This window comes from Pseudophryne corroboree, chromosome 5 (genome assembly GCF_028390025.1).
Source record: "Pseudophryne corroboree isolate aPseCor3 chromosome 5, aPseCor3.hap2, whole genome shotgun sequence".
NCBI classification, from domain to species: Eukaryota; Metazoa; Chordata; class Amphibia; order Anura; family Myobatrachidae; genus Pseudophryne; species Pseudophryne corroboree.
In genome coordinates, this window is record NC_086448.1 from 14,086,483 (window position 1) to 14,108,599 (window position 22,117).

General features: G+C 49.3%; 1 protein-coding gene across 4 annotated transcripts in view; it reads right to left on the minus strand.

Moving 5' to 3' along the window:
- Positions 1-19,358, minus strand: part of PUF60 (poly(U) binding splicing factor 60) — a 34,178-nt gene extending 14,820 nt beyond the window's left edge. Inside the window, exons 1-4 of one of the 4 annotated variants that reach the window (XM_063921099.1) lie at positions 19,221-19,358; positions 8,054-8,149; positions 4,312-4,401; positions 3,720-3,770 (exon numbers count right to left, since the gene is read on the minus strand). In XM_063921099.1, coding sequence (XP_063777169.1) covers positions 3,720-3,770; positions 4,312-4,401; positions 8,054-8,149; positions 19,221-19,241 — 258 coding nt within the window. In that variant the 5' untranslated portion in view covers positions 19,242-19,358. The remainder of the gene's footprint in view (positions 1-3,719; positions 3,771-4,311; positions 4,402-8,053; positions 8,150-19,220) is intronic. The other 3 variants (XM_063921100.1, XM_063921101.1, XM_063921102.1) reach the window with 3 other exon arrangements.
- Between the last annotated feature and the right edge of the window lie 2,759 nt (positions 19,359-22,117).

A 22,117-nucleotide genomic window follows, 5' to 3' on the forward strand; every position in this document is an offset into this window, starting at 1 on the left:
CTATTTAGTACAGGAGCCTCAGCTGTGTGATCACACACATTACCCCTTACCTTACTCCTCTCTGACATGAAGCTAGCGCTGTACAGTCTATGCTATCTAGTACAGGAGCCTCAGCTGTGTGATCACACACACACACACATTACCCCTTACCTTACCCCTCTCTGACATGAAGCTAGCGCTGTACAGTCTATGCTATCTAGTACAGGAGCCTCAGCTGTGTGATCACACACATTACCCCTTACCTTACCCCTCTCTGACATGAAGCTAGCGCTGTACAGTCTATGCTATCTAGTACAGGAGCCTCAGCTGTGTGATCTCACACACATTACCCCTTACCTTACCCCTCTCTGACATGAAGCTAGCGCTGTACAGTCTATGCTATCTAGTACAGGAGCCTCAGCTGTGTGATCACACACACATTACCCCTTACCTTACCGCTCTCTGACATGAAGCTAGTGCTGTACAGTCTATGCTATCTAGTACAGGAGCCTCAGCTGTGTAATCACACACACATTACCCCTTACCTTACTCCTCTCTGACATGAAGCTAGCGCTGTACAGTCTATGCTATCTAGTACAGGAGCCTCAGATGTGTGATCACACACACATTACCCTTTACCTTACCCCTCTCTGACATGAAGCTAGCGCTGTACAGTCTATGCTATCTAGTACAGGAGCCTCAGCTGTGTGATCACACACATTACCCCTTACCTTACTCCTCTCTGACATGAAGCTAGCACTGTACAGTCTATGCTACCTAGTACAGGAGCTTCAGCTGTGTGATCACACAGTCACACACATTACCCCTTACCTTACCCCTCTCTGACTTGAAGCTAGCGCTGTACAGTCTATGCTATCTAGTACAGGAGCCTCAGCTGTGTGATCACACACATTACCCCTTACCTTACCCCTCTCTGACATGAAGCTAGCACTGTACAGTCTATGCTATCTAGTACAGGAGCATCAGCTGTGTGATCACACACATTACCCCTTACCTTACTCCTCTCTGACATGAAGCTAGGGCTGTACAGTCTATGCTATCTAGTACAGGAGCCTCAGCTGTGTGATCACACACACATTACCCCTTACCTTACCCCTCTCTGACATGAAGCTAGCGCTGTACAGTCTATGCTATCTAGTAACAGGAGCCTCAGCTGTGTGATCACACACATTACCCCTTACCTTACCCATCTCTGACATGAAGCTAGCGCTGTACAGTCTATGCTATCTAGTACAGGAGCCTCAGCTGTGTGATCACACACACATTACCCCTTACCTTACTCCTCTCTGACATGAAGCTAGTGCTGTACAGTCTATGCTATCTAGTACAGGAGCCTCAGCTGTGTGATCACACACACACACACATTACCCCTTACCTTACCCCTCTCTGACATGAAGCTAGCGCTGTACAGTCTATGCTATCTAGTACAGGAGCTTAAGCTGTGTGATCACACAGTCACACACACACACTACCCCTTAACTTACTCCTCTCTGACATGAAGCTAGCGCTGTACAGTCTATGCTATCTAGTACAGGAGCCTCAGCTGTGTGATCACACAGTCACACACATTACCCCTTACCTTACTCCTCTCTGACATGAAGCTAGCGCTGTACAGTCTATGCTATCTAGTACAGGAGCCTCAGCTGTGTGATCACACACACACACACATTACCCCTTAGCTTACCCCTCTCTGACATGAAGCTAGCGCTGTACAGTCTATGCTATCTAGTACAGGAGCCTCAGCTGTGTGATCACACACACACACACTACCCCTTAACTTACTCCTCTCTGACATGAAGCTAGCGCTGTACAGTCTATGCTACCTAGTACAGGAGCCTCAGCTGTGTGATCACACACACATTACCCCTTACCTTACTCCTCTCTGACATGAAGCTAGCGCTGTACAGTCTATGCTATCTAGTACAGGAGCCTCAGCTGTGTGATCACACACACACATTACCCCTTACCGTACTCCTCTCTGACATGAAGCTAGCACTGTACAGTCTATGCTATCTAGTACAGGAGCCTCAGCTGTGTGATCACACACACACACATTACCCCTTACCTTACTCCTCTCTGACATGAAGCTAGCGCTGTACAGTCTATGCTATCTAGTACAGGAGCCTCAGCTGTGTGATCACACAGTCACACACATTACCCCCCTTACCTTACTCCTCTCTGACATGAAGCTAGCACTGTACAGTCTATGCTATCTAGTACAGGAGCCTCAGCTGTGTGATCACACACACACACACATTACCCCTTACCTTACTCCTCTCTGACATGAAGCTAGCGCTGTACAGTCTATGCTATCTAGTACAGGAGCTTCAGCTGTGTGATCACACAGTCACACACATTACCCCTTACCTTACCCCTCTCTGACATGAAGCTAGCGCTGTACAGTCTATGCTATCTAGTACAGGAGCCTCAGCTGTGTGATCACACACACACACACTACCCCTTAACTTACTCCTCTCTGACATGAAGCTAGCGCTGTACAGTCTATGCTACCTAGTACAGGAGCCTCAGCTGTGTGATCACACACACACATTACCCCTTACCTTACTCCTCTCTGACATGAAGCTAGCGCTGTACAGTCTATGCTATCTAGTACAGGAGCCTCAGCTGTGTAATCACACACATTACCCCTTACCTTACCCCTCTCTGACATGAAGCTAGCGCTGTACAGTCTATGCTATCTAGTACAGGAGCCTCAGCTGTGTGATCACACACACATTACCCCTTACCTTACCCCTCTCTGACATGAAGCTAGCGCTGTACAGTCTATGCTATCTAGTACAGGAGCCTCAGCTGTGTGATCACACACACACATTACCCCTTACCTTACTCCTCTCTGACATGAAGCTAGCGCTGTACAGTCTATGCTATCTAGTACAGGAGTCTCAGCTGTGTGATCACACACACACACATTACCCCTTACCTTACTCCTCTCTGACATGAAGCTAGCGCTGTACAGTCTATGCCAGTGGTTCCCAAACTTTTGTGAGTCACGGCACCCTGGAGTGTCAGATTTTTTTTTCACGGCACCCCTAGGCCACAAGTTTCTTATTGAGAAATTTAGAAAAAAATATTAGATTAAGTAAATTATTTTTATATGTCATCCTTAGGGTCAGTTGTGTGGTGAGGGACAAGATTTGCTTCTGTATGTCCACATATTATTTAATTGGCAGCCACCAGCACTGGTTTTGCCTATTAAATTGACAATAAATAGTTTGAATTGGTCCTTGACAACCAACCTGAGGCACCCCTGCAAGTGCCTCGCGGCACCCCAGGGTGCCACGGCACACAGTTTGGGAACCACTGGTCTATGCTATCTAGTACAGGAGCCTCAGCTGTGTGATCACACACACACATTACCCCTTACCTCTCTCTGACATGAAGCTAGCGCTGTACAGTCTATGCTATCTAGTACAGGAGCCTCAGCTGTGTGATCACACACACATTACCCCTTACCTTACTCCTATCTGACATGAAGCTAGCGCTGTACAGTCTATGCTATCTAGTACAGGAAGGTGAAATGACGAGAGGTAGTATAGAACTAGTGTGTCTGTGGTCATTGTTCAAAAATCGCCCCCTTGAAGGACCAACGGCTACCCCCTCCCTCCGCAGGCCCTGGGAAAAACAAGAACAGGTAGAGGTAAACAGCCCGCCCCCCACACAGGAATGGTGCCCCAGAAGAAATGAATATTTCTATTGACCGATTGTAAAGGTGAGAGAGGGTCTCCAAAGCTCATTGTCACTGCTGCCATCTGAAAGACAGTAAAGACAGAGTTCAGTCCGCTGCCACTTTCTGTGTCATACGTTCTCTGCTCTAGATTCAAGTAGACAGAAGTAACAGAGAACCTGCAGAAATAAAGGGAGATAGGGGCAGTGATGGGGAATTCATGTCATGGATCCCTGCGTTACACAGGAGATCGGGGGACATTGCGCCATAGGAGGGAACAATTCATGTACAATGCTCTAGATTTACAGTGGAAATGGCAGTCACCCCCTTAGCTGGCGGGGGTAGGGAGGGGTCATCCTGATTTACATTGAGCGGAGGGAAACAGTGCTTCTCTCGGATTAGTCTAATGCCAAAAACGTTCTGAACGGTGAAAGCTTTTGTTAAAAAAAAAAACAAAAAAATAAACCACATTATAGGAAAACATTTAAAGCCACAGAAGGAAGAGGAAGGAAAATAAAAGACATGTGTAAGACCCTTTTCCTGCCCGGGTCACAACCAGCGAGTGGTGTCTGGAAGACGAGGGCTGGCCCTGGCGTATGTAGGGGCCCCGGAGAGGCGGCTCTTACCTGGAGGTTGGTGAGCTGCTGATGCTGATGTGCAATAGTTTGCTTCACTAAGACACTCTTGATACTCTGCTCCATTGCGTACTTCTTAGCCTACGGAAAAGCCATAAGATGCGCATGAGAAGGACATTAACACGAGCCCAGCAGATGCCGTCATTCTAGGAAAGTGTAGAAGATACAGAGAGGCCACCAAGCAGAACTGAGACGCACCCCAGCCGGACCTCTAGCCTTTAGGTTCCGCATCAGGCAGAATACGCGGCGGCCCATGACGGCACTTCTCCATGCAGCGGAGGGCCGCTCTGCTCTATACGGGGCACCCCCACCTTACCTCTCTACCACTTGGGTGAGGAGGGGCAGCCTCCTCCAAGCCTGGTCACCTTTCCCACTCACGGCGTTGCTCCAGCAGTGGGGTGAGCTCTATAAAATAGAAGCGGGAGAATCCCAGAAGGTTCTGACGCTTGTTTAGCGGCTACAATGAACTAATCATGCTTCTGAAATGGATCTCTGAGGCAGACGCCAACACAGCAAAGTCATAGAAACACAGACTGCACAGTATAGGATACATACCTCCCCTTGTACACCAGGAACCTCTAACATCTAGGATAAGCTTTAAGCCAGTGGTTCTCAACATCCACCCTCAAGTTTCCCAGCAGGTCATGTTTTCAGCATTCCTGTCTGTGGGGTAATTACTGACCCAACAACACAGAGTAACTCTCTCATGCATGACTAGAGACAGCCGCAAACCATGGCCTGTTGGTGGTACGTGAGGACGCGAATCTAGAACCGCTGCTGTAAAGTACATATCTGAGAACAAACTATGCAGCCTATACATTACAACCCTGGCACTCATCACTTTCATATTAACAGGTTTATAACGTAGCACCCTGCCGAGGTTACCCATTATAAGTGTGACGGGCATTACTCTCCCACCCCGAGCCAACAAGACAGACGTAAGGACGCTGTGATGCCATATTCCTCAGATCACTTTTCCATGTTCTAGTTGCTGATTACAGGCTGTGATTGGCTACGTGCTGACCTAGCCCCACCCACTCACCCGCTTGTCTGTCTCCAGTATTTAATAATGAACATAGGTGTTCTGACCCTAGTCACTGCAAATACATCACTGAACACTGGAGGCCTAAGTGGTCTCATTACTGGCTAAAAAAGTACCGTTGCAGCGTTTAGTGGGGGGGTGGGAGGCTAATCTGCGCACACAGAAATTAACGCTTTCCCGGATTTCAAGACTACAGAAACAATTGCTAAATAATAATAGAGAATATTTTTCAATAGAAGATCATTTCAGGGTAAAACCGCAATATTTGTACTAGGGTCTCAATCTGGCCACGCGGTTGGAATCTGCAGTTTATGTGTGGAAACAGTAATGGCACACGTACGGCTACCACCATCGCAACTCGGTGCCGTCACCTGGATGGGACACATGCTTAGCAGACATATGGTGTAAGTATTATGCTGGGTTTAGTTTTGGCTGGGATGTTAATGTGTTGTGAAATCATTCTTCTGACCAGCAATAAATACTCTATTTCAACCTAACCAAAATTAAACATTTTTATATCTTCATTCTATGGTCAACTACTTCTTACAGCTATGTCTGAGAGTCAACACTGTGTATTTTGGTTAAGATGGGAGGAATGATTTTTATTTATAAGTTTTTTTCTATTGTACAATCACCTCGTTAATTCCATTAAGCAAACAGATCTGAAAGTAAAAAAACAAATGAAGTCCCCACTGTGGATATACATGTAGCGATACCCTCACCAGATAGAATATGGTTTATTGTGGAACCAGCAGACCGTATGCATAGACCTAGGCTGGGTACACACCTGAAGATGGATCGCCACCTGGCCAGCTAAGTAGCCCGATCCGATTTCCAAAATGTTCTGCACAAAGAAATTGCGCACACACACTAATAGGCCCTACACACTGGGTGATAATCGTCAAAGATATGAACGATCTCAATGGACGAGATACCGTTCATATCTTTGAGTGTGGAGGCTCCAGCGATGAAGGATGCGCGGCCCCGCGCTCGTTCATCGCTGGTGCCCCGTTGCCTGTGCATGCAGGGCAATATGGACGATCTCGTCCATATTTGCCTGCGCTGCTATGGAGCCGGGTGGAGTGAAGAAACGTCACTCACTCCCCCCCCAGGTCGCCCGTATCCGCCGTCGGGCAGCTCGGCGGCAGATCGATCAACGTGTAGGGCCCATTAGCAATCCGCCGCCCGACGTGCGTGGCCTCAGGGACCTGTAATGACGTCATTGCGGTTCCTACGGTTAATATTTGGGTTGGTCAGCAGGATGCCCTTACACACAGGCCGATGTGACTATATACCTGCAAGATATATCGGTATCTACCGTCTGCACAGCCAACGTGATAAGTCTGAACGACATCATTCACAGACATCTGCTGTACGCGAGCCAATGGTCCGGCAGATATCGCGTTGGCTGTACGAACAATAAAACGGCAAGTGTGTATCCAGCCTTAGCAGTCCCAGCAGGTGAAAGAGCGACATCTACAGCTAAATAAAGGTACTGCCGCACAATTACAATGTATGACATCAGGAAATGATACCGTAAAATAGAAAGCTTCACCTTCACACAATACATAAAAATCATTGTGGATGATACTAGCCCTTTCATGTGCCCCTAATCTGCCTCTATACTAATGTCTAGATATCAGTATCCAGAGCTGGGATAACAAGCTGATCACCATACAATGGAATAACAAATATACAATGCAGAGACCATTCAGATAGCGGATTATGTTCCTGTAACCCCACTGGCTGGCACTCTTTTACTGTTCAGTCTTATTATCCGCCATCACCTCAGACATATAATGGAACAGTGACTGGACTGTAATATTCCTCTCTTCAGTCTTCCACGCTCAGATAACGTCTGGGATTTGCTGAACATTACTCCGCTGCCTTATGGTGGAAATAAAGCATTTACTAATACTGCTCAGCTGTACAGGAATGGAACCTGGACCTAAATAAACCCTGGCAGCCTGTCCGTCTATCTTACACCAAGCTGTTATTGGTTACACTACAGACGCGGTTACAAGACACTATCGTTTTATTATTTAAAAACTGCATCAAATATACTTCCGGGGGTGTCCGACCCTAACTGCCCTCATCTAGCTGCAGCCATACAGTCTGCCGTGCTCACACATGGGGAAGGCATATGACGTCTTTACAGCCCACTTCCCAATTGATCCTCCCAAGGAATACAGGGTTCCGCTCTTCCTGCCCAGCACAGATATCCCACTACAGCTACATTGGGGGAAGAGAAACTGGTGGATGTGGGGATTTTGGGAGACCAATGCAACCACATTATAGACAACCTGCATCTCTCAAACTGAGGACTGCTGTTCTATGCCAGGCTGACTGGTTCTGTAGTTTGGGCTAAGCCCTTTCTCTTTTTATACTGGTCAGTGTCTATGTTGGGTTTCAGAGAAGCGGACACCTGCTATATTTCCACCATAATGCAGCAGGGTAACAGTGCCGCGCTATATTCGGTATAAGGACTACAAGACATTTAGGAGGAGGTACAATCTGCTATAATACGATGGATCACAGCGTAGTAAAGTGAAAAGCTCTACAACACAGAAATTACATTCATTATGTACAGCTACAGCCTAACAAGGCACAACAGATGACAGCCGTGCGGAACAGCAGAGCCAGTGGCCGGGCACGACACAAGAGCATACACTCAGACACTGGAGTACTCACCTTTTGCAGGGCCTCCTGTTGCTCCAGGGTAAGCGGTGGGAGTCCCAGTTTAGATGAGGTGCTCTGTCCATTTTCCAGTTTAATGGAGTCAACTCCCTGCAATAAAAAAATAAATAAAATCACATTAACAGCATGAAAACTACCTATACGTTCTCTGTACTCACTATTACAGGCTGGGGAGTCAGTGATAACATGGCCAGCTGCCGTCTGGCCTTGTCATTGTACGTTATTACACACTAAAGCTGAGTACACACTTAGAGACGTGTACCCGGTAGGGGAGCATTCGGCAGCATGGCCCACCCTAGCGATGTCTTCCTGCATATAGCACAGACGGAGGATATGGCGGACAACGAGCGGGAGCGCACATAGTCAGTGACACAGCGGGTGCACACTAGACGATGTGCCCGATATGTCGCTCTGAGCCGCTGGACCGGACAACATATGGTCTAGTGTATACCCAGCTTATCATTGTACAGATGTGACAGGAGGAACCCTATACAATCAGACACTAGTAGGGCAGCGCAGGTACAATCATGTAAGTATACACCTACAAGGACAGCAGTATGATTTACTGGGCGTCAGTATACAGACAACGGAATCCCGTCCCAAAGTATGCCGGCAGCGGGGCTAGCGCTGAGAGACCTCTTGCGGGATCGCCACGGGTTCTATTCCCACTCTATGGGTGCAATAGCTCCTGTTCACCAGGAGTCTGGCATCTGTATACTGATCGGAATCAGATAGCCGGCAAATTAACTGGATCCCAGTATTACATCCCAGCGCTGCCAATATAATGGCTACACACAGCTGGATGTGCAGCCCGGTGGGCACACTGACCGCAAGCAAACATCGCGCGCACACACACACAGTACAAAGATGATGTTGACACAATGTCAAATTTATATAATATAAAACTTAGGGGGAAATTCAAAAGTTATCCCCCCCGATCTCCCATCTAAAGTGATCGTAGGGGTAGATAATAATTTGATGCCCTCTATCGCGCCCATTAGTGTGGGGTTTAGCTGCGTAAACCCAACTAAACTAATGGGCGCGATCAGGAAGAGTGCCATTTTTCACACATTTCAGCTCGCCAAACCCGGCTGGTGTGAGCTGAAATATAGACACCAGCAGCCGATCGCGCCCGAACGGAGCTACATTTGAATCTCTCTGTTCGGCGCCATCTAGTGGCTGTCGGCGTCAAGAAGATATGAATCTCGCCCATAGCGTTACACAGCGATGCACCTTCTGCTCAGAATTCACTTCCTGAAAATATCCCCAACCTGCAAAGCTTTTACCTCCACAACAGCCACCAATGAAATTACTGATTGTTACCATTTCTGTCAAGCGCTTATAACTGCACATCACAGATGTAATATCTCGTTTAGAAAATGGAATACAATTATGTCCAGCTCACAAAAAATAGGATTTTGGTACTTACCAGGTAAATCCTTTTCTTTGAATCCATAGGGGGCACTGGAGTACTCTTGGGATGTGGACGGCCTCCGCAGGAACAGGGCACTGAATATTCAAATTCAGTAACACTCCTCCCCTCCATACTCCCAGAGTACCTCAGTGTTTTTTTACTGAGCCGAGTTGACAATGGAGAATTACCTATAGAATTACCTATAACATAACGGACAACCATAAAGTTGACACAACGTAACGGACAACTAAACAGTTGACACCATAACCGATTGTTACCATAAGATCCCCTGAACTTACTACAAACCAGGTAAAACTGCTCTGGGTGGGCGTCCAGTGCCCCCTATGGATTCAAAGAAAAGGATTTACCTGGTAAGTACCAAAATCCTATTTTCTTTTTCATCCACTAGGGGTCACTGGAGTACTCTTGGGACGTACCAAAGCTTCCCCCGTGGGCGGGAGAGCTGTTTGACACCTGTAACACTAGGCGGCCAAAGCTAGATGCTGATGCCGCAAAATGTATCAAACTTGTAAAAGCGCACAAACGTGTGCACTGAAGACCATGTAGCCGCACGGCAAAACTGCGTCGTAGAAGCTCCACGACCAGCTGCCCATGAAGTTCCCACAGAACGCGTGGAATGAGCTGTTACTGATGTATGCGGCTGTAACCCAGCATTAAATGTACGCCTGACGTATAGTCAGTGTTATCCATCTGGATAAGGTCTGCTTAAAAGCTGGCCAACCCATCTTGGCAGCATCATAGAGGACAAACAACGTATCAGGCTGTAGACGTTCGGGATACATAAACGCGTAATGCGCGTACCACATCCAGAGTTCCAGAATGTGCTGTTAACACAGGTACTACTATTGGTTGATTGATGTGAAAAGATGACACTACCTGTGGTAAGAAAGCGGGATTCGTCCGAAGTTCCGCTCCGTCATCATGAAACACCAAATACGGTGGCTTGCATGACAAGGAACCCAAATCTGAAACACGCCTTGCCGAAGCCAAGGCTAGAAGAAAAATTGTTTTCCAAGTGAGAAACTTTATATCCACTTGCTGTAAGGGTTCAAAATATGAAGACTGTAAGAAATCTAAAACCAGATTCAAGTCCCATGGCGCCGCAGGTGGAATGAATGGAGGCTGTACTCTGAGGACACCTTGTAGAAAAGAGTGTACCGACGGCAAAAGAGCCAATCGTCTTTGAAAATAAATTGACAACGCAGATACCTGCACCGTTAGTGTAGATCAGGCATTCCCAACCACGGTCCTCAAGGCACACCAACAGTGCAGGTTTTAGTGATATCCAGGCTTCAGCACAGGTGACTTAATTAGTACCTCAGTTATTTTGATTTAACCATCTGTGCTGCAGCCTGGATATCACTAAAACCTGCACTGTTGGTGTGCCTTGAGGACCGTGGTTGGGAATGACTGGTGTAGATAAACGCAGTCCTCCATCTAACCCCGTCCGTAGAAATAACAAAAGACGGGATAACTTGAAAGATGATGTCGGAAACTTCCGAGCTGCACACCAACCGATATAGGCACGCCAAATTCTGTAATAATGAGCTGCCGTAACCGGCTTCCTAGCTCGTAACATGGTTGGTATAACCGATACTGTAACGCCCTCTCTTCTTAAGAGGGCGGTCTCAACAGCCACCCCATCAAACGCAGCCGCGCTAAATCGGGGTAAAAGAACGGACCCTGTTGGAACAGGTCTGGACGTAGTAGGAGCGGCCAAGAATAGACCGCGGAGATCCGAGAACCAAGCTCTCCGAGACCAATGAGGCACCACTAGTATGACTGTGACGGACTCTCTTTTGATCCGTTTTAGCAACCGAGAGAGCAGCGGAAACGGTGGAACCAGATACACGAGGCTGTACGGCCACGCATTGTGAGAGCATCCACCGCCACTGCCCTAGGATCTCTCGTTCTGGACACATACTGGGGCGTTTGGTAATTGTGGCGAGATGCCATCAGGTCCACCTGAGGGGAACCCCACCTGTGGACCAACATTTGAAACACCTCTGGATTTAATGCCCATTCTCCCGGATGAAAATCCCAACGGGTGAGATAATCCGCCTCCCAGTTGTCCACTCCCGGAATGAACCCTGCCGACAATATCACCTGGTGGTATTCTGGCCAATTGAGGATTCGAGCTACTTCCCGCATTGCCATGCGGCTTCTCGTTCCTCCTTGGTTGTTGATGTATGCGACTGCCGTCGCGTTGTCTGACTGCACTTGGACAGTCAGAGAGGGAAGCATGTGTACTCGTAGTGCATTGTAAATTGCGCAGAGTTCCAGGACCTTTATAGACAGCAATCTGTCGTGATCCGCCCAGAGAACCTGTCGTTGAACCACAGCTCCCCAACCTCTGAGACTCACGTTCGCCGTTAGAATTATTCAATTCCAGCCGCCGCCTGCGGGTATTGTGTACCTTGAGCCCCAGAGTAGAGACACCCTCGCCCTTGGCGACAACCGCACCCTGTGGTGAATCTGCAGATGCGAGGCCGACCACTGTGCGAGCACATGCTGTTGAAATGGACGCGAGTGAAATCTTCCGAACTGAAGCGCTTCGAAAGCCACCACCATTGCTCCTAATAGGCGAATGCACAAATGTACAGAGACTGTGCGTGGCTTGAGCACTAATTGTACCAGATGTGAATAATCTGTACTTTCTGATATAGTAGGTAAAGTCTTGATTTACCGTATCGAGAATCATACCTAGGAATTGAAGTCGTTGAGACGGAATTAGATGCGATTTCTTGAAGTTGACACTCCAACCATGGTGTACGTTAGCAGCGCAAGTTGGAGGAGCATCTGTGGAGACGAAGCTTTTATGAGCAGATCGTCTAAGTACGGAACGATTGTCACTGCCAGGGATCTGAGATGGGCTATCAGCCCAGACATCACTTTGGTGAATACCCGAGGCGCTGACGAGAGGCCAAACGGTAGAGCCTGTTAATGGTTGAGGCGTATTGAAAAACGCAAGAACCTCTGATGAGGCGACCAATCGAAACGCGTAAGTACGCAACCGTGAGATCAAGCGCAATCATGCAATCTTGTGGCTACAAATCTGCAATTACTGACCGCAGAAATTCCATCTTCAATCAGTAGAAAGTGACTTACTGATTGAGACTGTGACGGAGCCCTCCGGCTTCGGTACCCCAAACAGACGGGAATAATAACCCTGACCTTGTTGGTGTACCAGGGCCGGAATTAAAAACTGCTGAATCCAGCAGAGACTGAATGGCAATCTGCCAAAACGCCTTCTTGTCGTCCGACAGAAGCAGGCCTGTCTTGAAAAAGCGCAGTGGCGGGAGACAGCTTTCTTTTAACACTAAATTGCGGATACCTCCATCAGTGGATGCCTGGAATCCCGGCAATTGTAACGTCTGAAGGCGCGCTCCCACAATTGGAAATCCGAGATGGCCTGGGAGCCCGCAAGCCACTGGCTTGTTGGTGACTTTAGCGCCCTGGCGTTACAAGGCGTGGCTGTTTCTCTACCACAGCCTTGAAAGGACTGAAGTCGGAAGGCTTTGAACGCCGGACCAGAGTATTACCGTCTTGGTACCGGTGGAGGCAATGGCAGGAAACCAGACTCCCCCCCCCCCCCCCCCGCCTTGGCCTGAGAAATGCATTTGTCCAATTTAGGACCAAACAACTTCTGTGCCACCGGTCTTTTGACCTCTGACTCCGCTTGCCAAGAACGCAGCTAGAGTACTTGTCGTGCTGTAACGAGCGACGATGAAAAGCGAGAAGCGAGCTAACCGCCGGCAGCCGAAGCTGTACATAGATACTCAGCAGCTTCTCAGATTTGATTAACGATAAGTATAACGTGATCGTCATTGTTCCCATACAAAGAGCGCCTTAGTGACCCAAATCTATCTTGCGTCTGAAGGGTCTTTATAAGGTTTGACACAGACGAATCCACCAATTGCGGATTCTCCAATGTAGATGTCACTGTGTGGAAACGGGTAAGTAGAAGGTAGAGAACCGGTTATTCGGTTAGTTTGCGTTTCTACTAACATCTTATTAAGGTATCCTAAATAAGAACCCCATTGGAGATCTGTCGTTTAGTAAATACGACTTATATGTTAGAGGCTCCTTAGTCTCTGTAAACTTCAGAGACTGACGCACTGGTGATTATCAATGTGTCAAAAACTGCACTATCTGACTGCTGGTCTAATGTGCCCTCCTCACCCTTATTTAGCGCCGTGAGGTTTGGCATAGAATTGTCAGACTGCAACATAGCAGAAACGGTTAAATTATAAGACCAATTAAATTAATACCTGTTACCCAAAGTGAAGTTGGACCTTTGCAACGGCTGAGACTCCTCCGTTAGATTTGGCGGTCTCATCCGAGACACCGATCTAGCCGCTCGTGTCGAGCGGCGGCCACGTAACAGAGGAATGACACCGGGTTCCGGAGTGGAAACCTACAAAACATACTGAACATGTGGTAGATTCATGTACAGACATTGCAGTAAAACTTCATTTTAGCCTTTGCTGGTGCCGTACTCATTAAGCAGACAGACAACACAATAAACAAAGACAGACACTTCCACGACTCCGTAAAATCGTTACTAAGGTGTGTAATATAAATATATATATATATAGCCGCAGTGCACGTGGCCAGTACTACATGAAACCTGACAGGAAATTCCCCATTACACCCCTGCGCCTCCGGTGGAGTAGAGATGTAGTACAGGAATGTTCTGGAATCATAGGAAAACACAGGAAACATGTTAAAAGAGGCCCACATTCCATGCTTACAGTTAGAATCACAGGGCAGGTTACAATACATGACTTTATAACCTGTACCTGACATTGCCTTTAATATAGGCTTAACAGCCTATTAACATAACCCATGCAGCATAATATACCCCATGCAGCACACTATACCCCATGCAGCATAGCATTATGTAATATGCAGGCAGCCATGCAGCCTATGCTTTCTCCTTGCAGCTGCGCTGCCTGTGTGCAGACCTCTCCCCCTCCCCCTGTGCTCCGTGTAGCGCTGTGGGCAGCCGGTCCTGTCCGGAGGAAGTGCAGGGAGCGCGATATAAGGAGAGCGGCCGTGGAAGTGTGGCCGGCGGGTGTGCACGGAGTGCGGCGGGCCGGCGCGGCTCTTGGCGGCGCTAGGCGGAGCAGGTGTGCACGGAGTGCGGCGGCCCGGAGCGGCGTGGAGCAGCTCTTGGCGGCGGGGCTGTGCAGCGGCGGGCGCTGAGCCCGGACAGCGCGGCTGGGGCGGGCGGCCGGGAGTAGCGGCGGGTGCGGGCGGCGGTTACAACACAGACCCCACACAGCGGGGCGGCAGCGTGCGCTGACCGCCCCGTCCCCCCAGCATACCTTGTCCTGTAGGGAGGGCTGCGACGGGGCTTCTTCCTGCAAGCTCCGTCCAGCTCTTGCAGCAGTTCATGGCTGTGACGGGGCTTCTATCTGTAAGCTCCGTCCAGCAGCAGGTAGTGAGCTGCGTGTGGCTGTGAGGGTGCTCTTTGTGAGGACCGACACGCCATGCGCTGCTCCGTGCAGCGGCACAATCCCGGACCCATGTTTTTAGTAGAAACTGGGAAGGGATGTGTCTTAAGTTGTAAAAATAAAAATAAAATAAATATTCACTAAGTGTGGCAGCGCCACACCAGCCCTGTTGCTCCGACGAGCACAGAAAAAACACTGAGGTACTCTGGGAGTATGGAGGGGAGGAGTGTTACTAAATTTGAATATTCAGTGCCCTGTTCCTGCGGAGGCCGTCCATATCCCAAGAGTACTCCAGTGACCCCTAGTGGATGAAAAAGAAATAGTCATATAAATACAACGTTTTTTTCTTTGTCCCACACACTGTATCAAGTAGTTCTGCAAAAAGTATCCAACAAAGACAAAGTTTATATGTGGGATCTATGTTCTCTCTCTTTTGCATCGAGTTACTTCCAGAGACCTGGTGAGCCCCCCTTTCAGAAACTATTTGCAGTAATCGCTTGCCCGTAAAGGGAATAGAGGTGCTCCGTATGAGAGACGCCTTCCTTCTGAACTTTAGGTGGATGAAATGTGACGTTTTTATGAGTACTGCCAACTTTGAACTTTTGCTTGTGGCATAAACTACTATGTATAGTCTGGTACCTTATTGAGGAGGAGAAACAAACATTCCACATACAAATTTTTTTAAATATTTTTCAGCAAAACATAATTATATTCCAATTTCTGATTGCGTTATTACATCTGTGATCAATGTGGAGTTAGAAAAGCTTAACAGAAGTTTCTTACCAAGCAGTTACTGCACTGGGGCTACTGTGTAGATAAAAGCTTGCATATTGTAGATCTCGCTATAAGAGAATTTAGAACGGAAGGTGCAGCGCTGTGTAACCCATCTTTATATAATATTGGTGTGGAGACAGAAAGCTGAGCTGTTTATAAGGAACTGCAGCAATACTTTAAGAGCGCTTAATTTTACCATAAACCAGTGGTTTCCAAACTTTTTTGAATCACGGCGCCCTAGAATATCAGAATTGTTTTCACGGCACCCCTAAGCCAAACATTTCTTATTGAGAAATTTAGACAGCAATATTACATTAAGTAGATCGAGTTTATATGTCATCCTTAGGGTCAGTTGTGTAGTGAGGGACAAGATTTGCTTCTGTTTGGCCACATATTTTATGACTGGCAGCCATCAGCACTGGTTTTGCCTATTATATTGACCATGAATAATTTGAATTGGTCCTGGACCACCAACCCAGGGCACCTCTGCAAGTGTCCCGAGGCACCCCAGGGAGCCACGGCACACGGTTTGGGAACCTCTGCCATAAACAACGTTGCATTTATTTATGGTGTTTAGCTGGGCACACACAGAGAGTACCGAGAAGATATGGCGGCCGACGTGTCGATACCATGATAAATATCAGAAAGATCTAATGAAGGACAGAACTAAAATCATCATATCCCCATCTCCCCTCACACCGACCCCTCTGCCCGGTATCACCCCCCCCCCCCCCCCCACATCTACCTCATCATATGCCCCATCGCCCCGGTATCACTCCCCCACACGACCCATCTCCCTGGTATCACTGACCCCACATCTACCTCATTATATCCCCATCTCCCCGGTATCACTCCCCCCACATCTAACTCATCATATCCCCATCTCCCCTCACACCCACCCCTCACCCCGGTATCACTCCCCCCACATCTAACTCATCATATCCCCATCTCCCCTCACACTGACCCCACATCTACCTCATTATATCCCCATCTCCCCCCCACATCTACCTCATCATATCCCCCATCTCCCCTCACACCCACCCCTCTCCCCGGTATCACTCCCCCACATCTACCTCATCATATCCCCCTCTCCCCTCACACTGACCCTCTCCCCGGTATCACTCCCCCCACATCTACCTCATCATATCCCCATCTCCCCTCACACTGACCCCACAACTACCTCATTATATCCCCATCTCCCCCCACACCGACCCCTCTCCCCGGTATCACTCCACCCACATCTACCTCATCATATCCCCCATCTCCCCTCACACCGACCCCTCTCCCCGGAATCACTGCCCCCACATCTACCTCATCATATCCCCATCTCCCCTCACACCCACCCCTCTCCCCGGTATCACTGCCCCCACATCTACCTCATTATATCCCCATCTGCCCTCACACCCACCCCTCTCCCCGGTATCACTCCCTCCACCTCTACCTCATCATATCCCCATCTGCCCTCACACTGACCCCTCTCCCCGGTATCACTGCCCCCACATCTACCTCATCATATCCCCATCTCCCCTCACACCGACCCCTCTCCCCGGTATCACTGCCCCCACATCTACCTCATTATATCCCCATCTGCCCTCACACCCACCCCTCTCCCCGGTATCACTGCCCCCACATCTACCTCATTATATCCCCATCTGCCCTCACACCCACCCCTCTCCCCGGTATCACTCCCTCCACATCTACCTCATCATATCCCCATCTGCCCTCACACTGACCCCTCTCCCCGGTATCACTGCCCCCACATCTACCTCATTATATCCCCATCTCCCCTCACACCCACCCCTCTCCCCGGTATCACTGCCCACACATTATATCCCCATCTCCCCTCACACCGACCCCTCTCCCCGGTATCACTCCCTCCACATCTACCTCATCATATCCCCCATCTCCCCTCACACCCACCCCTCTCCCCGGTATCACTGCCCCCACATCTACCTCATTATATCCCCATCTCCCCCCACACCCACCCCTCTCCCCGGTATCACTGCTCCCACATCTACCTCATTATAACCCCATCTCCCCTCACACCCACCCCTCTCCCCGGTATCACTGCCCCCACATCTACCTCATTATATCCCCATCTCCCCTCACACCCACCCCTCTCCCCGGTATCACTGCCCCCACATCTACCTCATTATATCCCCATCTCCCCTCACACCCACCCCTCTCCCCGGTATCACTCCCTCCACATCTACCTCATCATATCCCCATCTGCCCTCACACCGACCCCTCTCCCCGGTATCACTGCCCCCACATCTACCTCATCATATCCCCATCTCCCCTCACACCGACCCCTCTCCCCGGTATCACTGCCCCCACATCTACCTCATTATATCCCCATCTGCCCTCACACCCACCCCTCTCCCCGGTATCACTGCCCCCACATCTACCTCATTATATCCCCATCTGCCCTCACACCCACCCCTCTCCCCGGTATCACTGCCCCCACATCTACCTCATTATATCCCCATCTGCCCTCACACCCACCCCTCTCCCCGGTATCACTCCCTCCACATCTACCTCATCATATCCCCATCTGCCCTCACACTGACCCCTCTCCCCGGTATCACTGCCCCCACATCTACCTCATCATATCCCCATCTCCCCTCACACCGACCCCTCTCCCCGGTATCACTGCCCCCACATCTACCTCATTATATCCCCATCTGCCCTCACACCCACCCCTCTCCCCGGTATCACTCCCTCCACATCTACCTCATCATATCCCCATCTGCCCTCACACCCACCCCTCTCCCCGGTATCACTGCCCCCACATCTACCTCATCATATCCCCATCTCCCCTCACACCGACCCCACATCTACCTCATCATATCCCCATCTCCCCTCACACTGACCCCTCTCCCCGGTATCACTGCCCCCACATCTACCTCATCATATCCCCATCTGCCCTCACACCCACCCCTCTCCCCGGTATCACTGCCCCCACATCTACCTCATTATATCCCCATCTCCCCTCACACTGACCCCTCTCCCCGGTATCACTGCCCCCACATCTACCTCATCATATCCCCATCTGCCCTCACACCCACCCCTCTCCCCGGTATCACTGCCCCCACATCTACCTCATTATATCCCCATCTCCCCGGTATCACTGCCCCCACATCTACCTCATTATATCCCCATCTCCCCTCACACTGACCCCTCTCCCCGGTATCACTGCCCCCACATCTACCTCATCATATCCCCATCTGCCCTCACACCCACCCCTCTCCCCAGTATCACTCCCTCCACATCTACCTCATCATATCCCCATCTGCCCTCACACCCACCCCTCTCCCCAGTATCACTCCCCCCCCATCTCCCCGGTATCACTCTCCTCCTCCTCCACCTCTCCTCCCCCCACCGACCCCTCTCCCCGTTATCACACCCCACCCACACAGACAGTGCCCGGTATTGACCCCCGTGATGGACGATGCCCCCGGTACAGCGCTTCCCTCTCCCCGCCCAAACTCACCAACATGATAGCAGCCGCCATCCGACCCTTCGGGATGATTCTCCGCGAGTAAGAAAATATCGCGAGAGCTGCAGTCTCCGGTCACATGGTGTAGTGCATCTCGCGAGCGTATCAATCCGGCTCCTTCCCGCCCCCAAGTCCCGCGAGAACGCGTCAGAGGCTGCGCGGTGTCTCGGGAGATCGCGTCACCGTGTTTTTTCCGTTTTAAACATTGTTTTGTGGTGAAATCCGCAGCGGTAGGGCGGGTATTGTACCGTGCACTTGGGGGGGCGGGAGCACTTGGGGGGCCCTCCCGCCCTCTCTGCCGTGCCTCCTCATTGTTGTCAGTGGTATGATGGGATCTGTGCGGTGGTGTCAGGGCTGTTTCATATTACCCGGATGGCAAAAAGCCAGACAAACTGTGTCCGGCAGGGGCTTTCACGCACCGCGCCATAGAGCCATGTGTATTGCTGTGCGCAGCGGCGGCGGCTAAAAAAAGCGGTGTGTGTGAAAGCTCGCCTTCACCCACACGGTTCTCTGCCTACAAAGGCGGCACGGGCGTCGGCATGGCAGCCGGGCCTTTCAGTGGATATTTCCGGCAGCCAGGGCCATGCCGTGTGAAAGGGTATCCGTTCAGATGGTTGACAATGTTAAGGTTGACACTCCATTGGTCGACATGGACAAATGGTCGACACAAAAAAAAATGGTCGACATGACTTAAAAAAAAGAAAAGATTTTTTACTTTTTCATGCTTTACCATCCGCGTGGACTACCATTGGGAATAGTAACCTGTGCTGAGCGCAGCGGTACTGGAGTGAGGCACCTTGCCCGCAGTGTGAGCCACGCGGTACACTAATTGGGGTTCCTAAATTTCCTGGTCATGTTACGGAAAAAAATTACACCAAAAACAGTTCAAAAGCCTTGAGTCCTGTTGGAGAAAGAGCGCTATATAAATAAAAATAAGATTTTAAACCTACTGGTAAATCTTTTTCTCCTAGTCCGTAGAGGATGCTGGGTACTCCGTAAGGACCATGGGGTATAGACGGGCTCCGCAGGAGACATGGGCACTACAAAGAACTTTAGAATGGGTGTGCACTGACTCCTCCGTCTATGCCCCTCCTCCAGACCTCAGTTAGAGAAACTGTGCCCAGAGGAGACGGACAGTACGAGGAAAGGATTTTTGTTAATCTAAGGGGAAGATTCATACCAGCCCACACCATATAACCTGGAATATACGCAACCAGTTAACAGTATGAAACAAAACAGCATCAGCCAAAGACTGATCTTAACTGTAACATAACCCTTATGTAAGCAATAACTATATACAAGTCTTGCAGAAATATGTCCGCACTGGGACGGGCGCCCAGCATCCTCTACGGACTAGGAGAAAAAGATTTACCGGTAGGTAAAGACTGGACCGCAGGGGTGGCGGGGTGGCTATCTGCTTCAAAACAGAACTTAAACTTAGGGTCCACCCTATTGAAACTACTCGCTCATTTGAGTGCATTGCTGCCCGGAGTTCGACAGGATTAGGTTTCAGAGTACTTCTCATTTACCGGCCACCTGGAGATGGAAAGATATTTCTACAAGAAATTGCAGACACTGTTGCTGGCCTGGTTCTGGAACATCAAAGATGGCTCATCCTCTGGGATATCAATGCATGGGTGGATGATGAGCTCTCACGCCTTGGCCAAGACCTCCTGTGCACAATGAATGGTCTGGGCTTCACACAGGTCATTCCCTCTGCCACACATAAAAGTGGTCACACTCTCGACCTTGTCTTTCAGATTGGATTAGAAGTCACTGACCTAAAAATAAACCCAGTCATCTGGTCAGACCACTACTACTCCCTCTGGTTCTCAGTTGCAACCCCTCAAATAAGATCTCTGCCCGTGGAGTTGACCAGGTATCGTCCAAGGAGGGGTATGACTCCCCAGGCTCTTGCAGCAAATCTTGATCTCTCTGCTATACTGGGTGCCTGTGAAGATCCCTGTTCCCTAGTCCGTTATTATAATAGGGATGTTATGGCTGCAATTGATATTATCGCCCCTGTGCGTTTAAGACCTCGTAAACCACAACATCAAGCTCCATGGTTCGACAACAGTGTTAGTGAGCTCAAGAAAAGGGGGCGTAGACTGGAAAGACGATGGAGGAAGACTAACCTAGTGGATGACAAAATAAAACTAATAAAGCATAACAAAGAATATCAATCGACAATTACTCGTAAGAAAGCACAGTTCCTGTCAAATGAGATCACAGCAGCAAACAATAGGCCAGCTCAACTTTTCCACACAGTGGAGATGCTTTGCAAGCCAGCATGCCTGCAGACTGATGAGACCCTCTCCCAGGCAAGATGCAACAAGTTTGCAAACTTTGCAGATAAAATATCCACCATCCGGGCTGGAATCTCCACAGTGCCATCAAAGGAGTGCCAAGCTACAAAGCCTGCCAATATAAGCTACCTGCCTTCATGGACCAGCTTTGATCCAGTGGATGTAAAGGACACTGCTGAAATTGCTCGGATTTTGCGTCCCACCACCTGTGATCTGGACCCAGCCTCAACCAAGCTTCTAGTAGGTTGTATGGATATAATTGGTCCTGTCTTTACAAAAATTGTTCAATGCTCTTTGCAGACAGGCATTTTTCCTGAACCCCTAAAGGAAGCAATTGTTAGACCGCTTCTTAAAAAACCTAATTTAGATCCCGACTGCATGACCAACTACAGACCGGTATCAAACCTTCCTTTCCTAGGAAAGGTTATTGAGAAAGTCGTTGCAAATCAACTGGAAACCCGCCTGACAACCCATGATATTTATGATCCATTTCAATCAGGATTCAGGTGAAGACATAGCACTAAAACAGCCCTGGTGTGTGTGTTAAATGATCTTCTGATGGCAAAAGACAGAGGTGACTGTTCA